Source organism: Schistocerca gregaria, chromosome X (assembly GCF_023897955.1).
Source record: "Schistocerca gregaria isolate iqSchGreg1 chromosome X, iqSchGreg1.2, whole genome shotgun sequence".
Lineage (NCBI taxonomy): Eukaryota > Metazoa > Arthropoda > Insecta > Orthoptera > Acrididae > Schistocerca > Schistocerca gregaria.
This window is the reverse complement of record NC_064931.1, coordinates 590,050,232-590,070,293: the sequence shown is the minus strand read 5'-3', so window position 1 is coordinate 590,070,293 and position 20,062 is coordinate 590,050,232. Positions and strand designations below refer to the sequence as shown.

The window sequence follows — 20,062 nt, the reverse complement described above, 5'->3', positions numbered from 1 at the left end:
GTAACACACAGGATAGAGTTAAATTGGAGAAACTTACCAGGAACATCGACCGTGTATAAGGAACGAAACGACACGCCAGAAGAATAAGTATTGATTAACAATTTCCTGTCAAATGGAAGCTTCAATTAGGAAACATTGCTATATATGAATATTGCCCTTTATGAAATCACAATTATCTATGTACTTTTACTTTCATCATACATGTCTCAATAAATTTGCTTCATATTCGCTCTGTAGTAACGGATTCCTGTACTTTTCATATACGAAGGTGTTTCGGAACCTCAACGATAAACTTTCAGAAAGACTATGCCTCATCTCGCTGGTTCGTAATAAGGAACACAGACATTTTAACCTGTCATTTATGAGCCATATTCATTATTAAAGATGACTGGTCTTGAATGGCAACACACTATTGTCAGTACTTAATTAGCTGTTTTTCCGCTCTAAAGATTTCAGTGTGTCTTGTGTGTTGTTACTGTTACTGGGTACATGAGAGGTTCTGGGTCCGTATGGGCTGCTATTTTGAACTCACTGCAATAATTATGTTCCATGGTGGAGAGATGGGCAATAGAAGAGACGCTCGTTGTTTCTGTGAAAATCAGTATCATACAAGAAGTATACCTTCACTGAACTTGACTATGTCTTCCAGAAAAAGAGAATCGTCACCCTGAACTGGATAATTGTAATACGAGAACTATGTATTGTCAGAAAACCTCCATATTTAGCTATAATAATGAAGCTCTAATCAGTATTGTTGCTATGGGCACAGGTTACGTAAGAACATCACACACTTTTGAACCCATATGCTTTAACTTTCCGATAGTTAAAATAACTTATAAGAGCAAAGCAGGATTCATGTGCAAATCAATAACATCTGTGCGCGGGAGGTAGCATCATTAACTTTTTAAAGAAGAAACTACTGCATCATTTCGATAGGAGGTGCGAAATCGAGAGGTGCTGGAGCCTATACTTTGTGAAAGTGGTGCAGGTGTACAACGTACTCCTACCTTCATTACAAAGCTAATGATTCTGTTTTATACACACGAACACACGTATTATTCAAAGATGAAGTCTACTTCGGTCGTGTATGCTATTTTAACTACTGGAAAAGTTAAAGCACAGATGAACTCAGCAAATACCACTAACTGCAATAGCTTTCGATTCTAGCATAACGGTTCCAGAGAAAGTTTCAATTCTGATGCGCGATCTCAGCTGTCAGCTCTGGGGGACATTGGTCAGATCAGTAGAACCTTTGTGTGGCTAGCACGTGCATCTGATTGAACGAGCCTTGATTCTATCTCTGCGGGTATGTCAAGAGCGTGGTGTACATTAGTCAGATTGCAATCAGAATCGAACTGACTGTCAGATTGAATGACGCAAATTACGATATGACACAGGAACCCGCCGCTCTCGATACAGTTGGGCAGCTACTGTTTCGAAGTGTTTCAGGGCACTGTGTTTAAATATCTGTTGTAAATTTATCGAAAAATACCTCAAATAATACGAAATTTACGTAAAATTGTTGTCATTTCTTCTCAGAAACTTATGGAGGCCTCTTGCACATGACTCATAAACGACGAGCTAAAAGTAATACGTTCGGTAATAATAAAAATTTATCCTCTATCAACTATGATTAATTTATCGTCCCTATAAACTCATGATGAGGTTATAGATCGTCTAGTTGTACAATGCATTAAACAATTTGAGGTAACATAGGTAATTAGCTTATAGAATGAATCTAAATTTAGCACGTTCTTCCTCATGTTGCAAATTGCTGTTAACTTTCAATTGGCTTGTGGTGTTGTGATATAAACGGCAAAGACGTTTCTGTATTTCAGAATGTGTCACTTTATTTGTTAAGACTGTGATGTATAAGACGGAAATTCTGCTCAAATTGTCCTAGCTGGCACGAAACAAAAACCACCAGCACCTATACAGAAAAAAACGTGATCTCAAATTATGCCTCTAAAAGCAGAAAGTGGTGGTAAATTTTACAAATGATCTGAACCATATGAGAAACATTTTTTCTAAATTATTTATATAATTGACCGTATAAGGACTAATACAGTCTGGAGTTGTTATATCTTTCCAATATAGGCAACTGACAGAATGATCCAAAATACTATTTGTGCTATCGCATCCCTCGCATGTACTGGATGTACCGGGAATCCATCAACAAAATTGGAGCTTTTTTAGGGATATTTTTTGAGTATTTTTTAAATTTCAATTCATTGGCTTTCGAGTCGTGCCCATTGAGCCCTCTCAGTAACGGAAAAGCAATACGATACCGTATTGGAGACGATTTTCATGTCAGTTACGACGATGCAAACGTGAGGACAACATAGCACCCAGTCCTAGAGCGGAGAATTGTGAATATTTTGATATGAGAGACCCGTGGTCTTCGGTGGCTTGTTACAGACTAATTACACTTCATTTGATTTCTTCCCCCATTTATCTTTGTATTTGGTAGAGCGAAAATACCTGTACAACAGTGTTAATGTCGGCATTGTAGCGACCTCTTCAGTTGACGCATCGAGTGTGAACAATGAAATCTGATTTACTGTGTGGTATCTTTCCTAGTTCTTTGTGTTGTTTTTGCTAAGGACGGAACTCTGTTTTTCTCACGTGTTGTAAAACATAAGTGAAAGTGCAATAAACGTGAGATGTGCTAAACAGTCTCGAAACATTCAGCATAGAGTCATAGCTAACCAAACAAACAAAATCCTATGGTGGTAACCCCGTGAAGTGAGTTCGACGTTAATTCGGAACGTTCGGCAGTGCAGGACCAAAGACGTCAACTCTGTGTATAAGAGTACCTCACATAGCAAAGAAAATGGAAATCAGCCACATAAAATTGCCACCATTCTGGCCGACAAGACCAGAACTGACGTTCATGCAAGCCGAAAGCATTTTTGAACAACACAGCGACAGGGATAACGTGGACAGATTTCATTGCATAGTTGCTCACTTCAACATAATTAAAACTGTGCAAGCTGAAGAAGAGTAGCATTAAAATATTGGATAATTCGACTATTGACATTGATGGCCGAGTTTCGGGCTCAAAAATTATTATAGGTGATGAAAATTAGGGGATAAGTCCCCCAAGCAGTTTTGAAGGACCTTACGACACTAGAAGGAAACGATTTGCTGTCTGAGAATTCTGTTCGCATACTATGGCTTTAGAGGCTACCTCTTTACATTTGCACAGTTTTGGTGGTAAACATTGAAATGCCTTAAAACTGAGGCCATTCCAAACAATATGAAAAACAGTGTTTCCAGCGCGGAGGCACATGACAACATTGTTCACGGGTCGAAAAACGAATGTCGGAGGCGTGACAGCTCAGTGGAACTGGACCACGCATAATCATTACAACTCAAACAACAGCATAGTTTAAGCTGACTGCTGGCGTGCACGATCTAAGTGCACAGTTAGTGGAACTGAAATATTCGCAAGAAACAGCAGCAAGAGCACAGCGAAAGTGGCGCAATAAACCCATCACTCAAATACAGAGCTACAAGGAATAGGAAGACGACCGTAGTTGGTGCGTGCTGGTATCATCAGCAATTTGGATGGAAGGTACGCAAGTGGGTTGCACCTTGCCGGCACCCAAGCGCTACAGACGACAAGTTTCGGCAAATCATTCGTCGCAAAGATCCATCTCCTTTGCTCAAGTCGTCATAACAGAAGACACAGATGTTACACTATCATCTGCATCTGTCAGTATCGACCACCAGCATTTGGTCGTTTTGAAAAATCAACAGCCTCTACTGGGCGTTAATTGTTCGGACAGTCTTAACACACGCTCTTCCTCCATAGACTGCACGTACTGGAAACACCCTCTTCAGTTCAGGTCAGTTTGACTACAAATACTGGAACTACCATGGTGAAGTTAATTCCTGTCTCTGGTTCTGATACCATGATGAAAGGTAAAGTAACCCAAACTATAAATACGTCATCATTGTATCACTTAATGAGGGGGTACGGGAACAAAAGCTAGGAATAACAGTATTATGAAGACACGGTTGCTACATCAGCCACAAAACCACAGTCGCAAACAACTCGTAGTGAATCGGTTTCACATACGCTGCAGGAGGCAACTCAGTCAACTGTAACAGACAACATACCAAGAGCCAAATTCTTGGTGGATACGGGATCAATCCCCAGTGTGCTGTGTGCTACATCGACACAGTTTCGACGTAGACGACACAACTATTAACAGCATCTAACAACTCGTCCGTTTGTACGTACGGAAGAAAATGAGTAGAGCTAGATCTCAACATGTACAAGATTTTCCGTTGGCACTTCGTAGTAGCAGACGTTTCGGAGTCAATTACAGGGGCCGATTGCCTCCACAGCTTCCAACTCACTGCTGATTTCTCTAGTACCTTCCGCCGCGGAAGTCGAACACGCGGCAGAACAAATGGACGTGGTCAGCCCATAGAGGGCTCCGCCTCCGCGGCGGCTATTCCGCGCAGCGGCTCTCGCGCAGCGTGGACGCCATCGCTAAGCCACGTGCAGACAGCGGCCCAAAGCCGCTCCCTCCTGTTTCGTATATAGGGACCCGGTCTGCCCTAGTCCAGCTCCTCTTCAAGCTCCAAACCTTCACCCTTCCCATTAACTACGTCCGTCTGAACGGCTCCTTTCTCTCCCACCGTCCTTCCTACGTCACCATCCATAACACGGATTCCTACACCTTTTTTTCCCTCCGCCGGTGTGCCCCAAGGCTCCGTCCTCTCCCACCTTCTGCACCTTTTGTATACGGCGGACATGCCGCCGCCGTCACCACCCCGTCCACCTTCTCCAGTCTGCCGATGACACCGCCTTCCTTGCCCTTGCCCCCACCTTGCAGTGCTCCCAACGCCTTCTCCAGTCCCATCTTGACCGGTTCACCGCTTGGTGCAACCAGTGGTTGCTCAAGGTAAATCCCTCCAAAACCCAGTTGATAATCATAGGCAAAACCACCCACTCCTTTCGCCTCCTTGATTTCTACCTCACCATCTCTGGCCATCCTGTCGCCCTCATCCCCATCCTTAAGTACCTTGGCGTCACCCTTGACCGTCGCCTCTCCTGGACCCCCCATCTCCGGACAATCCAAGCCAAGGCACGCTCCCGACTCAGTCTCCTCAAGCTCCTTTCCGGGCGTACATGAGATCTGGACCCCTCCACCATACCCCACACCTATAAATCCCTCATTCACCTTATCCTATGTTACGCCCATCTGGCCTGGATCTCCGCCCCCTACCTTTTATAAATCCCTTCAAATCCTTGAACGCCATGCTCTCTGCCTCGTGTATCGCATTCATCACCCCTCCCCCACGCAGATCCTGTATGATCTCATTCCGTTCCCCCAACTCCTCCTTTTCCTTGAAAGGATATGGATCCTGTACACTTCCCATAAATTCGATCCTCCTCACCCACTTGTCTCGCCCATCCTCTCCCACCCCCACCCGCTGCCGTGCCTGTATTCCCAATGTCCCACCCGGTCTCCATCTCTCCACCCTCCTTACCCTCTCCCAAGGTGGATTCCGCCAGCTCCCCCTCCCTGATGATGTCCTCCTCCCCTCCATCTACCCCTCCTATCAACTTTGATCCTCCCCCCCACTTCCTGTGTCTTTTCCTTTAGGCACCCTCCCTCCCTTCTCTCTCCTTTTCCTCCCATCCCCCTTCCTCCACCTCTCTCCCCCGGGCTTCCCCTCCCCCTTCCTCCCTTCCCCCTATCTCCCCTGCCCGTGGCATTTCTGCTCTCCCCTCTCCCCCCCCCCTCCTCCTCTCTTGGCAGGTCTCCGGACTCGCACGCGCTCAGCGAACATTCGCGCGCCGAAGATCATCGCCATTAGTGTCTCGTGTGTGTGCCTTCGTTTTGTGTTTAGTGTTCTTTCGCCGTCACGCCACCACTGTTCACCTGTGCCGTCGCCGTCAACCATGTTATGTGCGCTGTATCAACTAGTGTTAGTGAGTTTCTCGTCCAGCGTGAACGGCTCCATGTTTTTTGTTTTTCGTGTCTACAGTTTTTGCCCGCCGTTTTTATTGTATTATCTGTGCCACCTACATGTAATATTTATTGTACCACTCAAGGCTGAAGAGCAGCGTAATATTCTGCTGCCAGCCCGCCTTGTATGAGGTGATAAAAATTACAATAAAGAAAAAAAAAACCTAGTCCAGCCAGTCTGGTACTCGCTCTGGATTTCGTTTCTATCTCGGCGGTATTGCGTTCTGGTCGTTGCTCGTTGTTGACATTTGCCTGACTCTGGTTCCGAGTGGATTTACGTTTGGTGTTTGGTGTTGTGGTTTCCACAAGCCTCCGTTGTTTATCTCTTCCTTGTTGTATCGCTCATTGTCGGTCGTGGTCGGTTGTTGTCATTTGTCATTGGTCTGTCATCCGACTCGTCGTGTGTTTACCCGGTGGTGCGTGCTCCACCGCCGGCGGCTTCCCCGCCTGGCGGCTCCGATCCGCAGACCAAGGCGTTCCCGCTGCTGGTTGTGGTTACAATTTCAATGACAGTAGGCTTCTGTCGTTAGCGGAGGTCCCACAAATGCAAGTAAACCTTCCTTTTCATAAAATTTTACAAGAAATCTCAGCTCCTACGTCTCCCTCAAAGGCAGCGAGGACATGCAAAGACAAAACCGTGCATCATATTAGGACGTCGTCCAGTGCGCTAGGAACCAGTGAAGTCTTTCCGGCTAACCCGAGAAGTTTTCAATAGCCCAATGAGACATAAATCGCCAAATACAGGCTGATACAGGCTGTAGCAGACAAGCGGTTCTAGTGTTCTGGGAGTCGCCTCGCTATAGTGTGTCTCAGTGTGTTGCTGTTGTAGTCAGTCGGTGTGCTGTTGTCAGGTTGGTGAGTGAAATAGTTCTTGTTGTGCACCAACATACAGATCTTAGTAGTGTTCACTGTACTACTGCGCCGGCCATAGTGGCCGAGGGGTTCTAGGCGCTACAGTCTGGAACCGCTACGGTCGCAGGTTCGAATCCTGCCTCGTGCATGGATGTGTGTGATGTCCTTAGGTTAGTTAGGTTTAAGTAGTTCTAAGTTCTAGGGGACTGATGACCAATGCATTTAAGTCCCATAGTGCTCAGAGCCATTTGAACCATTTTTGTACTACTGTGCATTACAGTTCTGTCTTACTCTCTGATTCTGAACAGTGCGCAGTGGTGGGGTGGACTTTTCAGACCATCGTTACTTCGCAGCACGGTTGATATTTGGCTGCTAGTCTTCTGCCACCTGGTATCAAACAACCATACATGATCGTGAATTGCTACAGGGGGCAATCTATGAACGTTAAGTTCTTTCTTATTTAATTCAGTATTCGTGTTTCACTCTCATTAATAGTGTACTGATTTCCCGCCTTGGCTCGTACACAACATGGATGACATCTTAGTGTTCTCCATCTCAATGGAACAACACGAATTACACCTCAGACAGCTCTTTCAATGGCTATGACGGTACGGAACTCCTTGAGCAGAAAAACCCGTACTGAACCTAATGCAACTTTATATGCCTCAGCTACAAGCAACGTTGTGGTGCGACTTGGTTCACAATATCCTGCGTCCATATATACGACAGGAGTTTCAGCGTCAGGTATTGGAAGCCTTCCATGGTGTAGCGCATCCTGGTGTCAAGACTAGAGTCAGGTTGGTGGCCAAGATGATTTAGTCGGGCGTCAAGAAGGATTGCAATCAATGTGCGCAATACGTTGAGAATTATCAGCGGGGCAAGATTGACGCGTATGTCTCAGCCCTTGTAGTTACCATCGACACACCAACGGCGCGTTTGACGCATGTGCATGTGGACATGGTAGGATTGCTACCGAGCTCCGACCAGTACAGTTCCTTGTTGGTCATCACAGATAGATTCACTTGCTGGCCAGAAGCCAATGCCATCACCGACATTCTAGCAGAAACAGTGGCCAGAGCACTGACCGAACACTGGATCATGAGATGTGGGGTGCCCCAAACCATAACATCTGATGTTGGGAGGCAATTCGAGTCTCAGTCGTTCCACGAGCTCCTACATCAATGCAGCTACTACCATACCAGAATCACCAGTCCGGAGCCAATGGGATTGTAGAATGAATCCACAGAACCTTGAAAGCATCTCAAATGTGTAGCGATGGCCACTGGACCGTATCACTACCGCTAGTGCTGTTCCGGGTAAAAGAGGACCTCCACTGTTCTGCAGTACAACCGGTGCATGGAAGACAATTACGATTCGTTGCCGAGCTCATCTCTTCTAAGTCACCTCATATTTCAGCTGCAGAGGCAACTACGGAGTTGGCAATGCAAGAAGCACAGAGACAAAACGGTCTTCATGCTCAACGAACTTCAGCTAACATCGCAGTGCTGTCTGAGAGACGACTGCCTACTGCCTCCATTAAGGTCACCATACGCTGCACCCTACAAGGTTCTCGAGAGAGAGTGAAAACAGTGTGGAATGGTAAAGAACAGATGATACCAATTGAACGCCTCAAACCAGCAACCACAGAGGAGCCAAATACGGTGGAGCCACTCACACTCATAGTGTTAACTCCCACCGATATGGAGAGTACAAATCACTCTTCCTCTCACATGCATTCAGACTCAGAGGGAAAAAAAAGCTTCGACCACTCCACTGAACCAGTGCTGGCTACAGACACCACAACCACCGCGAATAGCGGTCATCACATGAGGCGGCAAAACAGTAGAACACCAGTTCCCATGCATCTCCGGTGCTTCTGGGGTGTGGCATATTTGGCAGTCAACACATTGAGTGTCAACAGTGAAATCTGATTCAGTGTGTGGTGGCCTTACTAATTTGCAATGGGGGGAAAAAGTCGTAGGATACCTATTAATATTGTGTCAGACCTCCTTTTGCCCAGAGAAGTGCAGCCGTCCATAATTGTGAAAGTGTTGCAAGTACAAGATTTTATGTACAATCTGACATCTTGCTTATGTCCCGTAAATTTTCTATGGGATTCATATCAGGTGGTCTGGAATTGTCCAGAATGTTCTTCAAACCAATCGTGAACACTTGCGGTCTGATGACATGGTGCATTGTCATTCATAAAAATTCCATTGTTGTTTGGGAACATGAAGTACGTGAATGGCTGCAGATGGTGTCCACATAGCCCAACGTAGCCATTTCCAGTCAATGATCGGCTTTTTTGAACCAGATGACCCAGTCAATTCTATGTAAACACAGCCCATGCCGTTATGGACCCACCACCAGCTTGCACAATACCTTGTTAAAACCTAGGCCCATGGCTTCGTTGACTCTGCGACACACTCGAACCCTACCACTAGCTCTTACCAACTAAAATCGAGACTCACACGACGAGGCCACAGTTTTTCAGTCTAGCATCCTACCGAAATGCTCAGGAATCCAGAAGTGAAATTGCAGCCTATGTGCTCTTAGCGAAGACACTCGTGTCGGTTGTCTGCTACCACAGTCCATTAACGAAAAAATTTCGACGCACTGTCCTAGCGGCTCGGTCGTCAAGTGAAGGCCGTCGGCTTCTTCTGTGTTCGTGGTGTGATGTAACGGCCAAAATGTGGTATTCTCGGCACACTCTTGGTACTGAGCATCTCGGAATATTAAATTCCCTAATGATTTTCGAAATGGAATGTCTCATGCGTTTATCTCCATCTACCATTTCGCATTCAAAGTCTGCTAACTCCCGTCGTGCGGCCACAATCACGTCGGAAACCTTTTTACACGAATCTCATGGGTACAAATGACAACTCTGCCAATGCAATGCTCTTTTACACCTTGTGTCTGCAATATTATCGCCATCTATATTGGTGTATATCGCTATCCGATGACTTTTGTCAGTTCAGTGCAGTTATTTGCCTTGCTTTTGCTAAGGACGGAACTCTGTTTTTGTCACGTGTAGTAAAATACACTATGTGATCAAAAGTATTCGGACACCCACAAAAACATACGTTTTCATGTTAGGTGCATTGTGCTGCCACTTACTGCCAGATACTCCACATCAGCGATCTCAGTAGTCATCAGACATTGTGGGAGAGCAGAATGGGGCGCTCCGCGGAACTCACGCACTTCATACGTGGTCAGATGATTGGGTTTCACTCGCGTCATACCTCTGTACGCGAGATTTCCTTCACTCCTAAACAGCCCTAGGTCCACTGTTTCCGATTTGATAGTGAAGTGGAATCGTGAACGACAATAACGTCCCTGTAATGTACTGGCCTGAACAGAGTCCTGATCTGAATCCGATAGAAAACCTCTGGGATGTTTTGGAATGCCGACTCCGTGCCAGGCCTCACCGACCCGACATCGATACCTCTCCTCAATGTAGCACGTACAGTACAAAAGCGTACAGGCCGACCTCGTCGGTTGACTGACAGAGACCGTCGACAGTTGAAGAGGGTCGTAATGTGTAATAGGCAGACATCTATTCAGATAATCACACAGGAATTGAAACTGCATCAGGATCCACTGCAAGTACTATGATAGTTAGATGGGGGGGGGGGGGGGTGAGAATACTTGGATTTCATGGTCGAGGGGTTGCTCAAAAGCCACACATCACGTCGGTAAATGCCAAACGGCGCCTCGCTTGGTGTAAAGAGCGTAAAAATTGGACGCTTGAACGGTGGAAAAACGTTGTGTGGAGTGCCGAATCACGGTACACAATGTGGCGATCCGATGACAGGATGTTGGTATGGCGAATGCCCGTTGAACGTCATTTGCCAGCGTGTGTAGTGCCAACAGTAAAATTCGGAGGCGGTCGTGTTCTGGTGTGGTGTGTTTTTCATGGAAGGGGCTTCCACCTCTTGTTATTTTGAGTGGCACTATCACAGCACACGCCTACATTGATGTTTTAAGCACCTTCTTACTTCCCACTGTTAAAGAGCAATTCGGGGATGGCGAGTGCATCTTTCAACACGATCGAGCACCTGTTCATAATGCACGGCCTGTGGCGGAGTGGCTACACGACAATAACGTCCCTGTAATGTACTGGCCTGAACAGAGTCCTGATCTGAATCCGATAGAAAACCTTCCAGTACCTGACTGAACGTATGCCTGCGAGAGTGGAAGCTGCTATGAAGTTTTCTGGTCTTCTGTAATTCACTAAATAAAGTCGATTTTTCGACAAGCAGTCTGGTTGTGTTGTAAAATGCTCGCCTGCCGTCTGGAGGTCTAGATTCGATTCCTGGCTGATGGAAATTTTTCAACAAAGTTGCATGTCTCGAATGAAAAACAGCCCACAGTTGCACTAATTATGTTAATTTTGAGTCTTGGCCATAATAAGTGTAAGTATGGGCTCTTTTTCGAGACAATTTCGTAACGGTTGCTGGTATTGCTTTCATGATGAAAATAATGAAAGTTGTATGTTCTACGAGCATCTCCGTGAAGTGTAAAATACATTAAGTGACATAAACATCGATTGCATTCGAGATTGGTAACTATTGGATCGCTGATTCGACTCTTGTATTGGTCATTAATTTTTCGTATTTTTTTGTTCACTTCGACTACTGACGTCATTTAAATAATCAAATATATGCTAATTAACGCATATGTAATTGTTATTGTAATGAAAAATGCACGTATTTTGTTTCTAATTACATATCGAACACAAGATTCCAGTTTTAGTTGCAAATATAAATTCTTAATTTTTTTTATCTCTTGTTAATAAAAACTAGTAAAATTAAAGAAACATTACAAATTATAATTTTTTTTCACCTCTACATTTCACGGAAATGTTCTTTGAACTTGCTCCTATGTTGAAAAATTAACCACAGCTGGGAATCGAACCAAGACTGTCCACAGGATATGCAAGCATTATACCACATGGCCACACAGACTGTTGAATTAATTCCCATCTTTAATATGAAATATAGTCGGAACATTTCGAAGTCGATGTTTCTCGATAATTTTGAGAGTTGCATCGAAAGGCTTTGGATGATTGATATTTGAGATCTGAACTTCACGTACCACGAATTTAAGAAAAAATATAAATATCCGATTGTCATGTGGTCCTCGTAAGCTGTTATTTCAGTGTTTTGTGTTGTACGTTTTTATGATTGTATATTACACGATTTTTCTCTGTTGGGGCGGAATTTTCACAGAAAATAAGGTGACTAACTATATATATATTGTACTTACATTATTATTCTGTAGCGAGCCACTGGAGACCACGCGTTCCTTATGTCAAAATACGCTGAACAATACTAGTACAACCTGCACTGCTATGTCGATGCAGTTTGTGTGCACACTGTATAACAGGTTTAATGGCGGTGAGCATGAACCAAGCACTCATAAAAGTAGAACGAGGTTGGTTAACCTGAAGGTCTCGTGAGCGTCGAGGTTATTGGAAACAGAACACAAGGACAGACTCATAAAAGATCTAAGTGAAATGGAACGCGAGCTTATCGGAACTATATTGCACTTTAATTGCGTCGCACGTAAAGCAGATCTGATGCACAGTCATTCAGAATGTGGGTCTAACATCCTAAGCATTAGGCTATCTCCACACTTATTCCTCCCCAGTTCACCGGGGACAAAAGCAGCAAAAGCAGGTACTTCCTTAGTCGTAAATAAAATTAGTGGCCTTGACGGAGGATGACCGTAGAGAAATCAGGTACCGAATAATTGTAAACTCGTTTTGCCCAGAATAGCTCTGTGATTAAATGTGAAATCTGAAGTTCATATAACATATAATTTTCAAAGAAAACTGCTCCTTGTGACATTCCAAAGAATTTGAGATCACAAAAACAGACACTGCTGGGGAGTACAGAAGCTAAAGTGGTGCACTGAGAAGTAGAGGAAACGATATCGCAATGAATCAGTAAAACACGTTCTCTCCTTTTCTTCTAACTGGCCAAACGTTGTGCTTTCATTATCTAGACTGTAACTATAAATACTAAAGGATTCTAAACACAACTTGACTGACAATTTAAAGGAAAGAGTGCAATATTATGGGTATGTAAAGTTCTCTGTAATGACTAGTTTGAAAGAAATCGTCAGTCGTTTCAACAGAAGCTGCTGTGTGTTACAAACACGTCAATCCTGGTTAAAGCAAGTGCAACGGTCATGCCTGGCGTAAACAATCTAATGAATTATGGTTTGTTGATCTTGATTTAGTTTAATACAGCTTTACTATAGGCTTACACTGGACTATAGACAGTGAAAATTTATAGTTAATACCTTTCTGTTCCTCAGTGCGAACACCAGAACTTTCTGAATTTCTGCTGCTGCCTTACAAAAAACTTCACCATCTATGTGATGTGGCTCTTTTGTGATATTCTGGAGATAACCAATCATTTGAAGTGCAGAAGTGATCTCCTGAAACAAGAAGATTATACTAGTCAGTGACACTTGTAATATTACACAGATAGTGACTTGAGCAGTAACAGTAAAGTAGGTCAATGACGCAGCCGTACACTGCAACCCATTATCTTTGACTGAAAACCAAGTATCCCCCAAAATATGTGCAAAACACACAAAAATTGAAAATAGTTAAACTCTAGCATTTTAATATGAGTATGGAGAGGAAGTGCCAGCAGATCTTGGTCTTGGACACTGTATTAAAAAACTATCTTCACGTGCTTACGTAATGTATGTAGTCGATAGCGGTTTAGTAAATACATTACCTTTACGCTGAACTGGAGTTCCACTTGCCAGTAAGTAACCAAGTCCTTCTAAGTGAACACTTTCCTATCTGCATGGAACCATGCAGATATAGTGGCCATTCCCAAGGAAGGAAAGGATTCTCTCGTGCCAACAAATTACAGACTCGTCAGTCTCGTACCAGCACTTTTCAAGAGTCTTTGAGCGACTGTAGTATGTGCACCTACTACACCACGCTGAAGCTCAACATCTGTTTACAGTTCGGATTCAGAAGAGGTCACACAACAGCTCAATAACTACTGAGACTGGCGGAGGAAACTCTTGACGTCTCGCTGAGAATAAGTAAGCGCAGTATACCTGGACCTCCCCAAGGCGTTCGACTCGCTGTGGTATGGAGGGCTCTTGTTTAAACTATTGGAACAGTGGTCTCCGTGTAACACATCTTACTTCTCAAATTCTACTGGTTGACAGGGCCTTCCACATGAAGACTGGAGAGGAAATTAGAGTACGAAGACACATCCTGGCTGCATTACCTCAAGAATTTGTTCTCAGGCCACTATTTCACACCCTTCCCACATTAGATGTACCTACAAATGACGATATCCATCTAGCACTCTATGCTGATGACTTGGCCTTATTCATTAGGAACACGAATGCCCACGCTGTCCAGTTCTGATTTCGAGCTATGGTTTCTGCCTGGAGGAAAATTCCAGCTGATCTGAGGCCATTATGGATTAATGGTGGGTATATCATGTCAGTGACAGCAAGGTATCCCGACATCACTGTTGCAAAAGAACATCCAAGTAATTCAAGTCAGTCAACTGGTCGAACCTGTGCTCTCTACCCATTACTGAACCAAGAATCCATGTTGCCATCACAGTCAGTATGTCCTCTACATGACTTTAACGTGTCCACTGCTGGAACATGCTTCTGCAATATGAAGAAATTCTGAAGACTTCCATATAATCAACCTACATTAAATAAAAATCAGGACTCTGAGGCTTGCTTTTCGTCTACCAGAAGATTTACCTCCAAGATATCTTGCTGAGGTCACTGGAATTCCACCTCTCCGCAAATGATAACAACAGACTAGACTCAAATGCTGTAGGAAAGTGAGGCAGTCAGATAATACGCAAAATAGGGCGTTGAGTTGTAAGATGCATTGTGCAATCTGAGAAAAAGGTGGACTGACCTACTACGCAATGAGATTGAATAAATTAGGAAGATCAAAAGCGAATATATATATATATATATATATATATATATATATATATATATATATATACGCGGTTAGAAAGTTCGTGGTCTGGGCAGAAAACTGTTCACTGCTCGAAACGTTTATTATTGACAGTCATCGCCAGTAAAACATTATTAAGCATTAAGTGCATTATTAATAGATAGAAGGCAGCAGTGGAAGTGAGCTGAGGTCATGGAATACGTAGTTTGCAAAGTGTGTTAATTACTAGTAGATTAATTCATGGAAGGATTAATTGCATTATGAGGTTATAAAATGTGACTGATTAATATTATTATTTGCAAGTGTTAACTACTGATTTACTCAGTTGGAGTATTGTGTAATATTTAATGAGTGATGTTAACAACGCTCTGGCAAAATGTGCAGCACTAAATAAATAATAGCCATCCATTCAAACAAATTTACAGGATCTTTACTCAAACGTACACCCATATTTTCCAACAATCATGAAAGCTGCAGACCTACTTCATAAATGGAGCCACAACCAAGCCTTATCTTCTGCAGCGAGACTCACATTCAACTTTAGAAGACATCAGGTGAATTATAGAACTCCACGATGTGTGCTTGTTACTGCACACCCAAATACAGCACTCACGGTTACAGTCAGGCTGTTACTCGCCGCCACTGGGACAAGGCTTGTAGAGCTAAGACTGTGAACATGGCATCCCTTGTGGAGATGATTCTGAGTTACTGTGACTATGACGGATTGTATTGAAAGTGAACAGTGAATCAACACTATCAGTGACTGTACGACTGCAATCCATTGAACAGTGACTTTTATAGGCTGTAAAATGGTTTTTATTAATAATAACATTTACAGCACTGGATTAGAGTGATACCTGAACAGTTTTTTTTAACAGAATTACTGGTTTTGGCTACACAATAGCCACCTTCACAATGTACAATAAAGATAAAAGAAAATACCTTACTAACTATTACATTAAAAGTTTAAAAACAAAGGACATACTTCTCATTCTGCTACACTGCAACGAGTGATAACCATGTAAGAAGACATGAGTCAAAACTTCCATGCATGCTTCACTCAGTTATAGATAGGATGCAAAGCTAACCTAGAGGCTGTTGATACATAAATATTTATTGTTCTAGTCACAATATAAAATGGGAAATGCAAAACAGAAAAATGCAAATATTGTCAAAGTTAATTCTGTCTTCTTCCTTTATAAGACTAATTCTAGAGCCATCATAGTGTATTAAATTTTATAATGGGTTCTTAATCAGTTTTTATTTGTGGAACATTGTATTAAATTTTTGATTAGCTTTAAACAGCCAGAAGACAAATAGATGTCGCATATGGTTCAATGTTGAAACATAAAAAAATATACAACTAAGAATATTTCAAAAATCCATTCTCTTAAGTGAACCTCATTTTCATTACTTTGTGTAATAGTCTATATATTAGGCATGGATTAATGACCTCTACGACAGCTTTGCTTCCTATATGTAACCAGTTGACGTATGCATGGCGATTTTGACTCATGTTATTTTTACATGGGTATGACTTGTTGCAGTGCAGCAGAATGAGAACTCTCGTAATGCAGTAGCTGGTAATGTATGTTTCACTTCTGTTACAGATTCTGAACATGGCTACTGAATAGCCATAACTGGTAATTTCGTTTACACCACTATGTGATCAAGACAATTAAATAAAATAGTTGTGTACATCCTAAGATCACTCACCAAACCGTTATTTTATCTCAAATTCTATTCAGTAGAACATTAATTAAGTGTAAATCTGCAGAAGAAAAATAATGAAAGCGACTTTATATTTTTTTGCTGCTATTGAAAATCATGAAAGTTTTCAGTGAAGAGTTGGTTATTTTACAAATGTTCTCAGTGAGTGGGGACCACCACGTATTGTGAAGTGCGTGATAAAAAAAAACTAACATCAAGAAAAGAGGCCTCGAGGCTTTGTTTACAACACATCGGATCGAGAAGGATGACATCGCGTGAGGAAGGAGGCAGCAGGCACCAGGCAGCTGGGGCGCTGTTACTTCACAAAATGTTGACAACCTTCACATCAAGCATCACTACGGGGAAACAAACACGACAGATGAAGTTACCACACCTGGTGAACAGTCAGCCGCAGTCTGACAACAAACGCTCAGACATCGTAAATTTTAGGCAGGCTATTTTTATCCAGGACCCATAGCTAGCACAGCGCCACAGTGCAGTCTGCATCTTAATAGTGAGTACATTATTTTAGTAATAGTTACCAGTAAGCTTTGGCAAAAAATGATTAATGAAAGTAATCTGACAAATCTTACTAAGCATGAAAAGGAAATAGTTAGGTTGCTCAGGGAATAGCTTGCAAAATATGAAAAAGGAGCAGACAGTTAAGCAGAAACTATTGAAAATGGTATTAAAGAATTTAATCAATTCATTAAAGTAATGAATCACTCTAATAAAGAACAACTGGAGATTTATTTTCAACACTTACATAAAAAACTTGAAATGTCCGTTAATGAGAGACTTGACGACAAAATAACAGAGGTTAGAACTTCTCAGGACAACGAACTGATAACTTTCAGTTTTGTCATTAAAAAGCAGTGTTAAAATTTTTTTCAAAAAAGTTGAAAAGCTCTATTTGAGACAAATTTTAGTAGAAATTTGTTCAAAATTGAATGTAATGAGAATGCAAGTCAACTTCATTTCGAACTGAGGGAGTTACACAGTAAAATTAAAAGTGGGTTGGTTGAAACTGAAGAATTACTGGCCACCTATGTTAAAATGGCAATTGCAGCGTGTTGAAAAGCAAAGAGTTATGCAAACACGAAATAATGGACTGTTACCAAGAAATGGCACGACGCCAATGCAAACTCACGCACGACACATTAGATATGCCGCGAAAGTAAGCTTTTAGCTCAAGTATTATGAACGTAGTGATCTTAAGCGGTATGCCACTGTGCGAACAATGACATGTGGCCGTGTACTTTTTAAATACTGGATGGTTATAATTAAACTGATGGTGTTCCGCATGCTGCAGTGCAGGCTGTATACATCGCAGAATGCTGAAACATTATAGATATGTTCATTAATCGGACACTTGCAGAGTATGCTGAAAAAATAATAAGTCCATTATCTTCCACCAGGGGAAAATATGGCGCTGTAAGCAGTCAGTACTTGTTTTGGATGCAGGAAAGGGGAAGAAAGATGAAACACATGATAATCGTGGCATGTTTATTAGGATATGGTCGCAAGTTACAATATGTATCCAGTTTGTTCTCCCGAGTCAGCAATTTTTTACATCTGTACCATTGCAAGGTCGACAGTTGCTAGCAGCATATCCGGTGTAATCAGAGTGATATGACATCTTATGCTATCCTTCAGATCAGGAAGAATTCCGATACATCCCTGATAGACATGATCTTTCAGATATTCGCACAACCAGAAGTTCCATGGACTCAGGTCGAGAATCTGGAAGGTCACACATCATGAAATTGCCTAGGGATTATGCGGTCGTTACCGAAGGTTTCTCGAAACAAATCTTTCACACGGAATGCGACATGTGGTGTCCCACATCTTGCATGAAAACAGTGATACGAATACAGTTCTGTCCTTGCAAAGCTGGAATAATGTGTTACACAAGGAGGTTCCCATGACGTGTAGATGTCGCTGTATACAGGCTCGTGAGGTATCAGCTGTTTGAAGAAAAACGGACGGACAGTGGAAGTGCTTGTGATACCACATAGTCGCATAAAATGAGTGCAGTGGGTGTTCCTCATCAACATGTGGCAGAGTAGAACCCCATATGCGACAGTTCTGTGGATTCACGGCACTGTGCACTGTAAAATGTGCCTCTTCCTTCCAAAGAATATTCTCCAGCCACACATCATCCATTTCTATGCGTGCCAAAAAACGAAGGGAAAAGTCACAGCATTGTAGGCTACCTTGGGGCTTTATTTGGTGCACATTCTGAAAACTGCATAGATACCAGTGTAAAATGCGCCGCAAAATCTTTTGAACTGTTGGCCAGGGAGATACAGCTGAAGCGCTGACTACAGAATTTACGGCATGTGCTGCACGGTCGGCTACAGCAAATCCGTCAGCAACTGCTATGTGAATGGGCTGTGTCCCCCTCCCTGCGACACCACAAAATTTATCTGTTTCTTCAAATTTTTTGATCATATTCTTTAGCCCATTTATTGTCATGCGGTCTCTTCGCAGTAGTTTCTGTCGGCGATATTCACACGATGTAGCGATGCTGTTGCTGCCGACCTGATAAAACAACTTTACCAACAGTGCATGGTGTTTTTTTCTCAAAAGCCACTGCGTTTTATGCGGTAAACTTCAACCTTCTTCACTCTTTCGACCAACAGTCTCGTCACAAAGGAAATCAACTCACGTTACCAAGAGACGAAGAGCATGCTGATTTCAACAAAGGAAACATTTCACATTCTGACTGCTTACAGAGCCATATTTTTGTCTGGTGGTAGACAGTGTAGCTATTACTTTTCCAGCATACTCTGCGAACGCGTTGATTAATGAACCTGCAATGTATGCAGCCCACACTACAGCATTTGGACCACTGTGAACTTAATCAGAACCACGCAGTAAACACATCATATTACTTCTATTTCAGTTTATGTATGACCATGCGTCCTCCAAAAATTCTATCAATATTTTGAAGCATATAGTTTTTTCCCTAATTCTGAAAACCAGGATTGAGACAATACACTAGGAAGCAGCTGAAATAACAAATACGACACAAGTCATCAGATGGTTCAAATGGCTCTGAGCACTACGGGACTTAACATCTGAGGTCATCAGTCCCATAGACTTAGAACTACTTAAACCTAAGGACATCACACACATCCATGCCCAAGGCAGGATTCGAATCTGCGGCCGTAGCAGCAGCGCGGTTCCGGACTGAAGCGCCTAGAACCGCTCGGCCACAACGACCGGCTAATCGTCAGATAATACAATATATAACATGTGCAGTGGTACATGAAGGTTATTGCAACATCTGCATCTCTAATAACATATTCTGTGATATTTGCATTATCATGATACTAAATTGCATCTGTATCGATAGCCATACAGAGCACTTTTCTCTAATGATCTTTTGTAGTGACCTTTATTTCTTTATTTATTTGGATAATAATAAATTAATGTATTAATTATTTATTCCTGGTACTTAATTCAAAAAGTGATACCATTTCTACTACTGCAGCTTGTAAATATTTTTTATAGCCAAACGACTGTACAAGGAAGA

General features: G+C 42.6%; 1 protein-coding gene across 2 annotated transcripts in view; it reads right to left on the bottom strand.

The window, feature by feature from the left end:
- LOC126299061 (uncharacterized) overlaps nt 1-20,062 on the bottom strand; it is a 1,316,522-nt gene that overhangs the window by 116,797 nt on the left and 1,179,663 nt on the right. For both annotated transcript variants that reach the window (XM_049990731.1, XM_049990732.1), the window contains one exon: nt 13,152-13,289. In XM_049990731.1, coding sequence (XP_049846688.1) covers nt 13,152-13,289 — 138 coding nt within the window. The remainder of the gene's footprint in view (nt 1-13,151; nt 13,290-20,062) is intronic.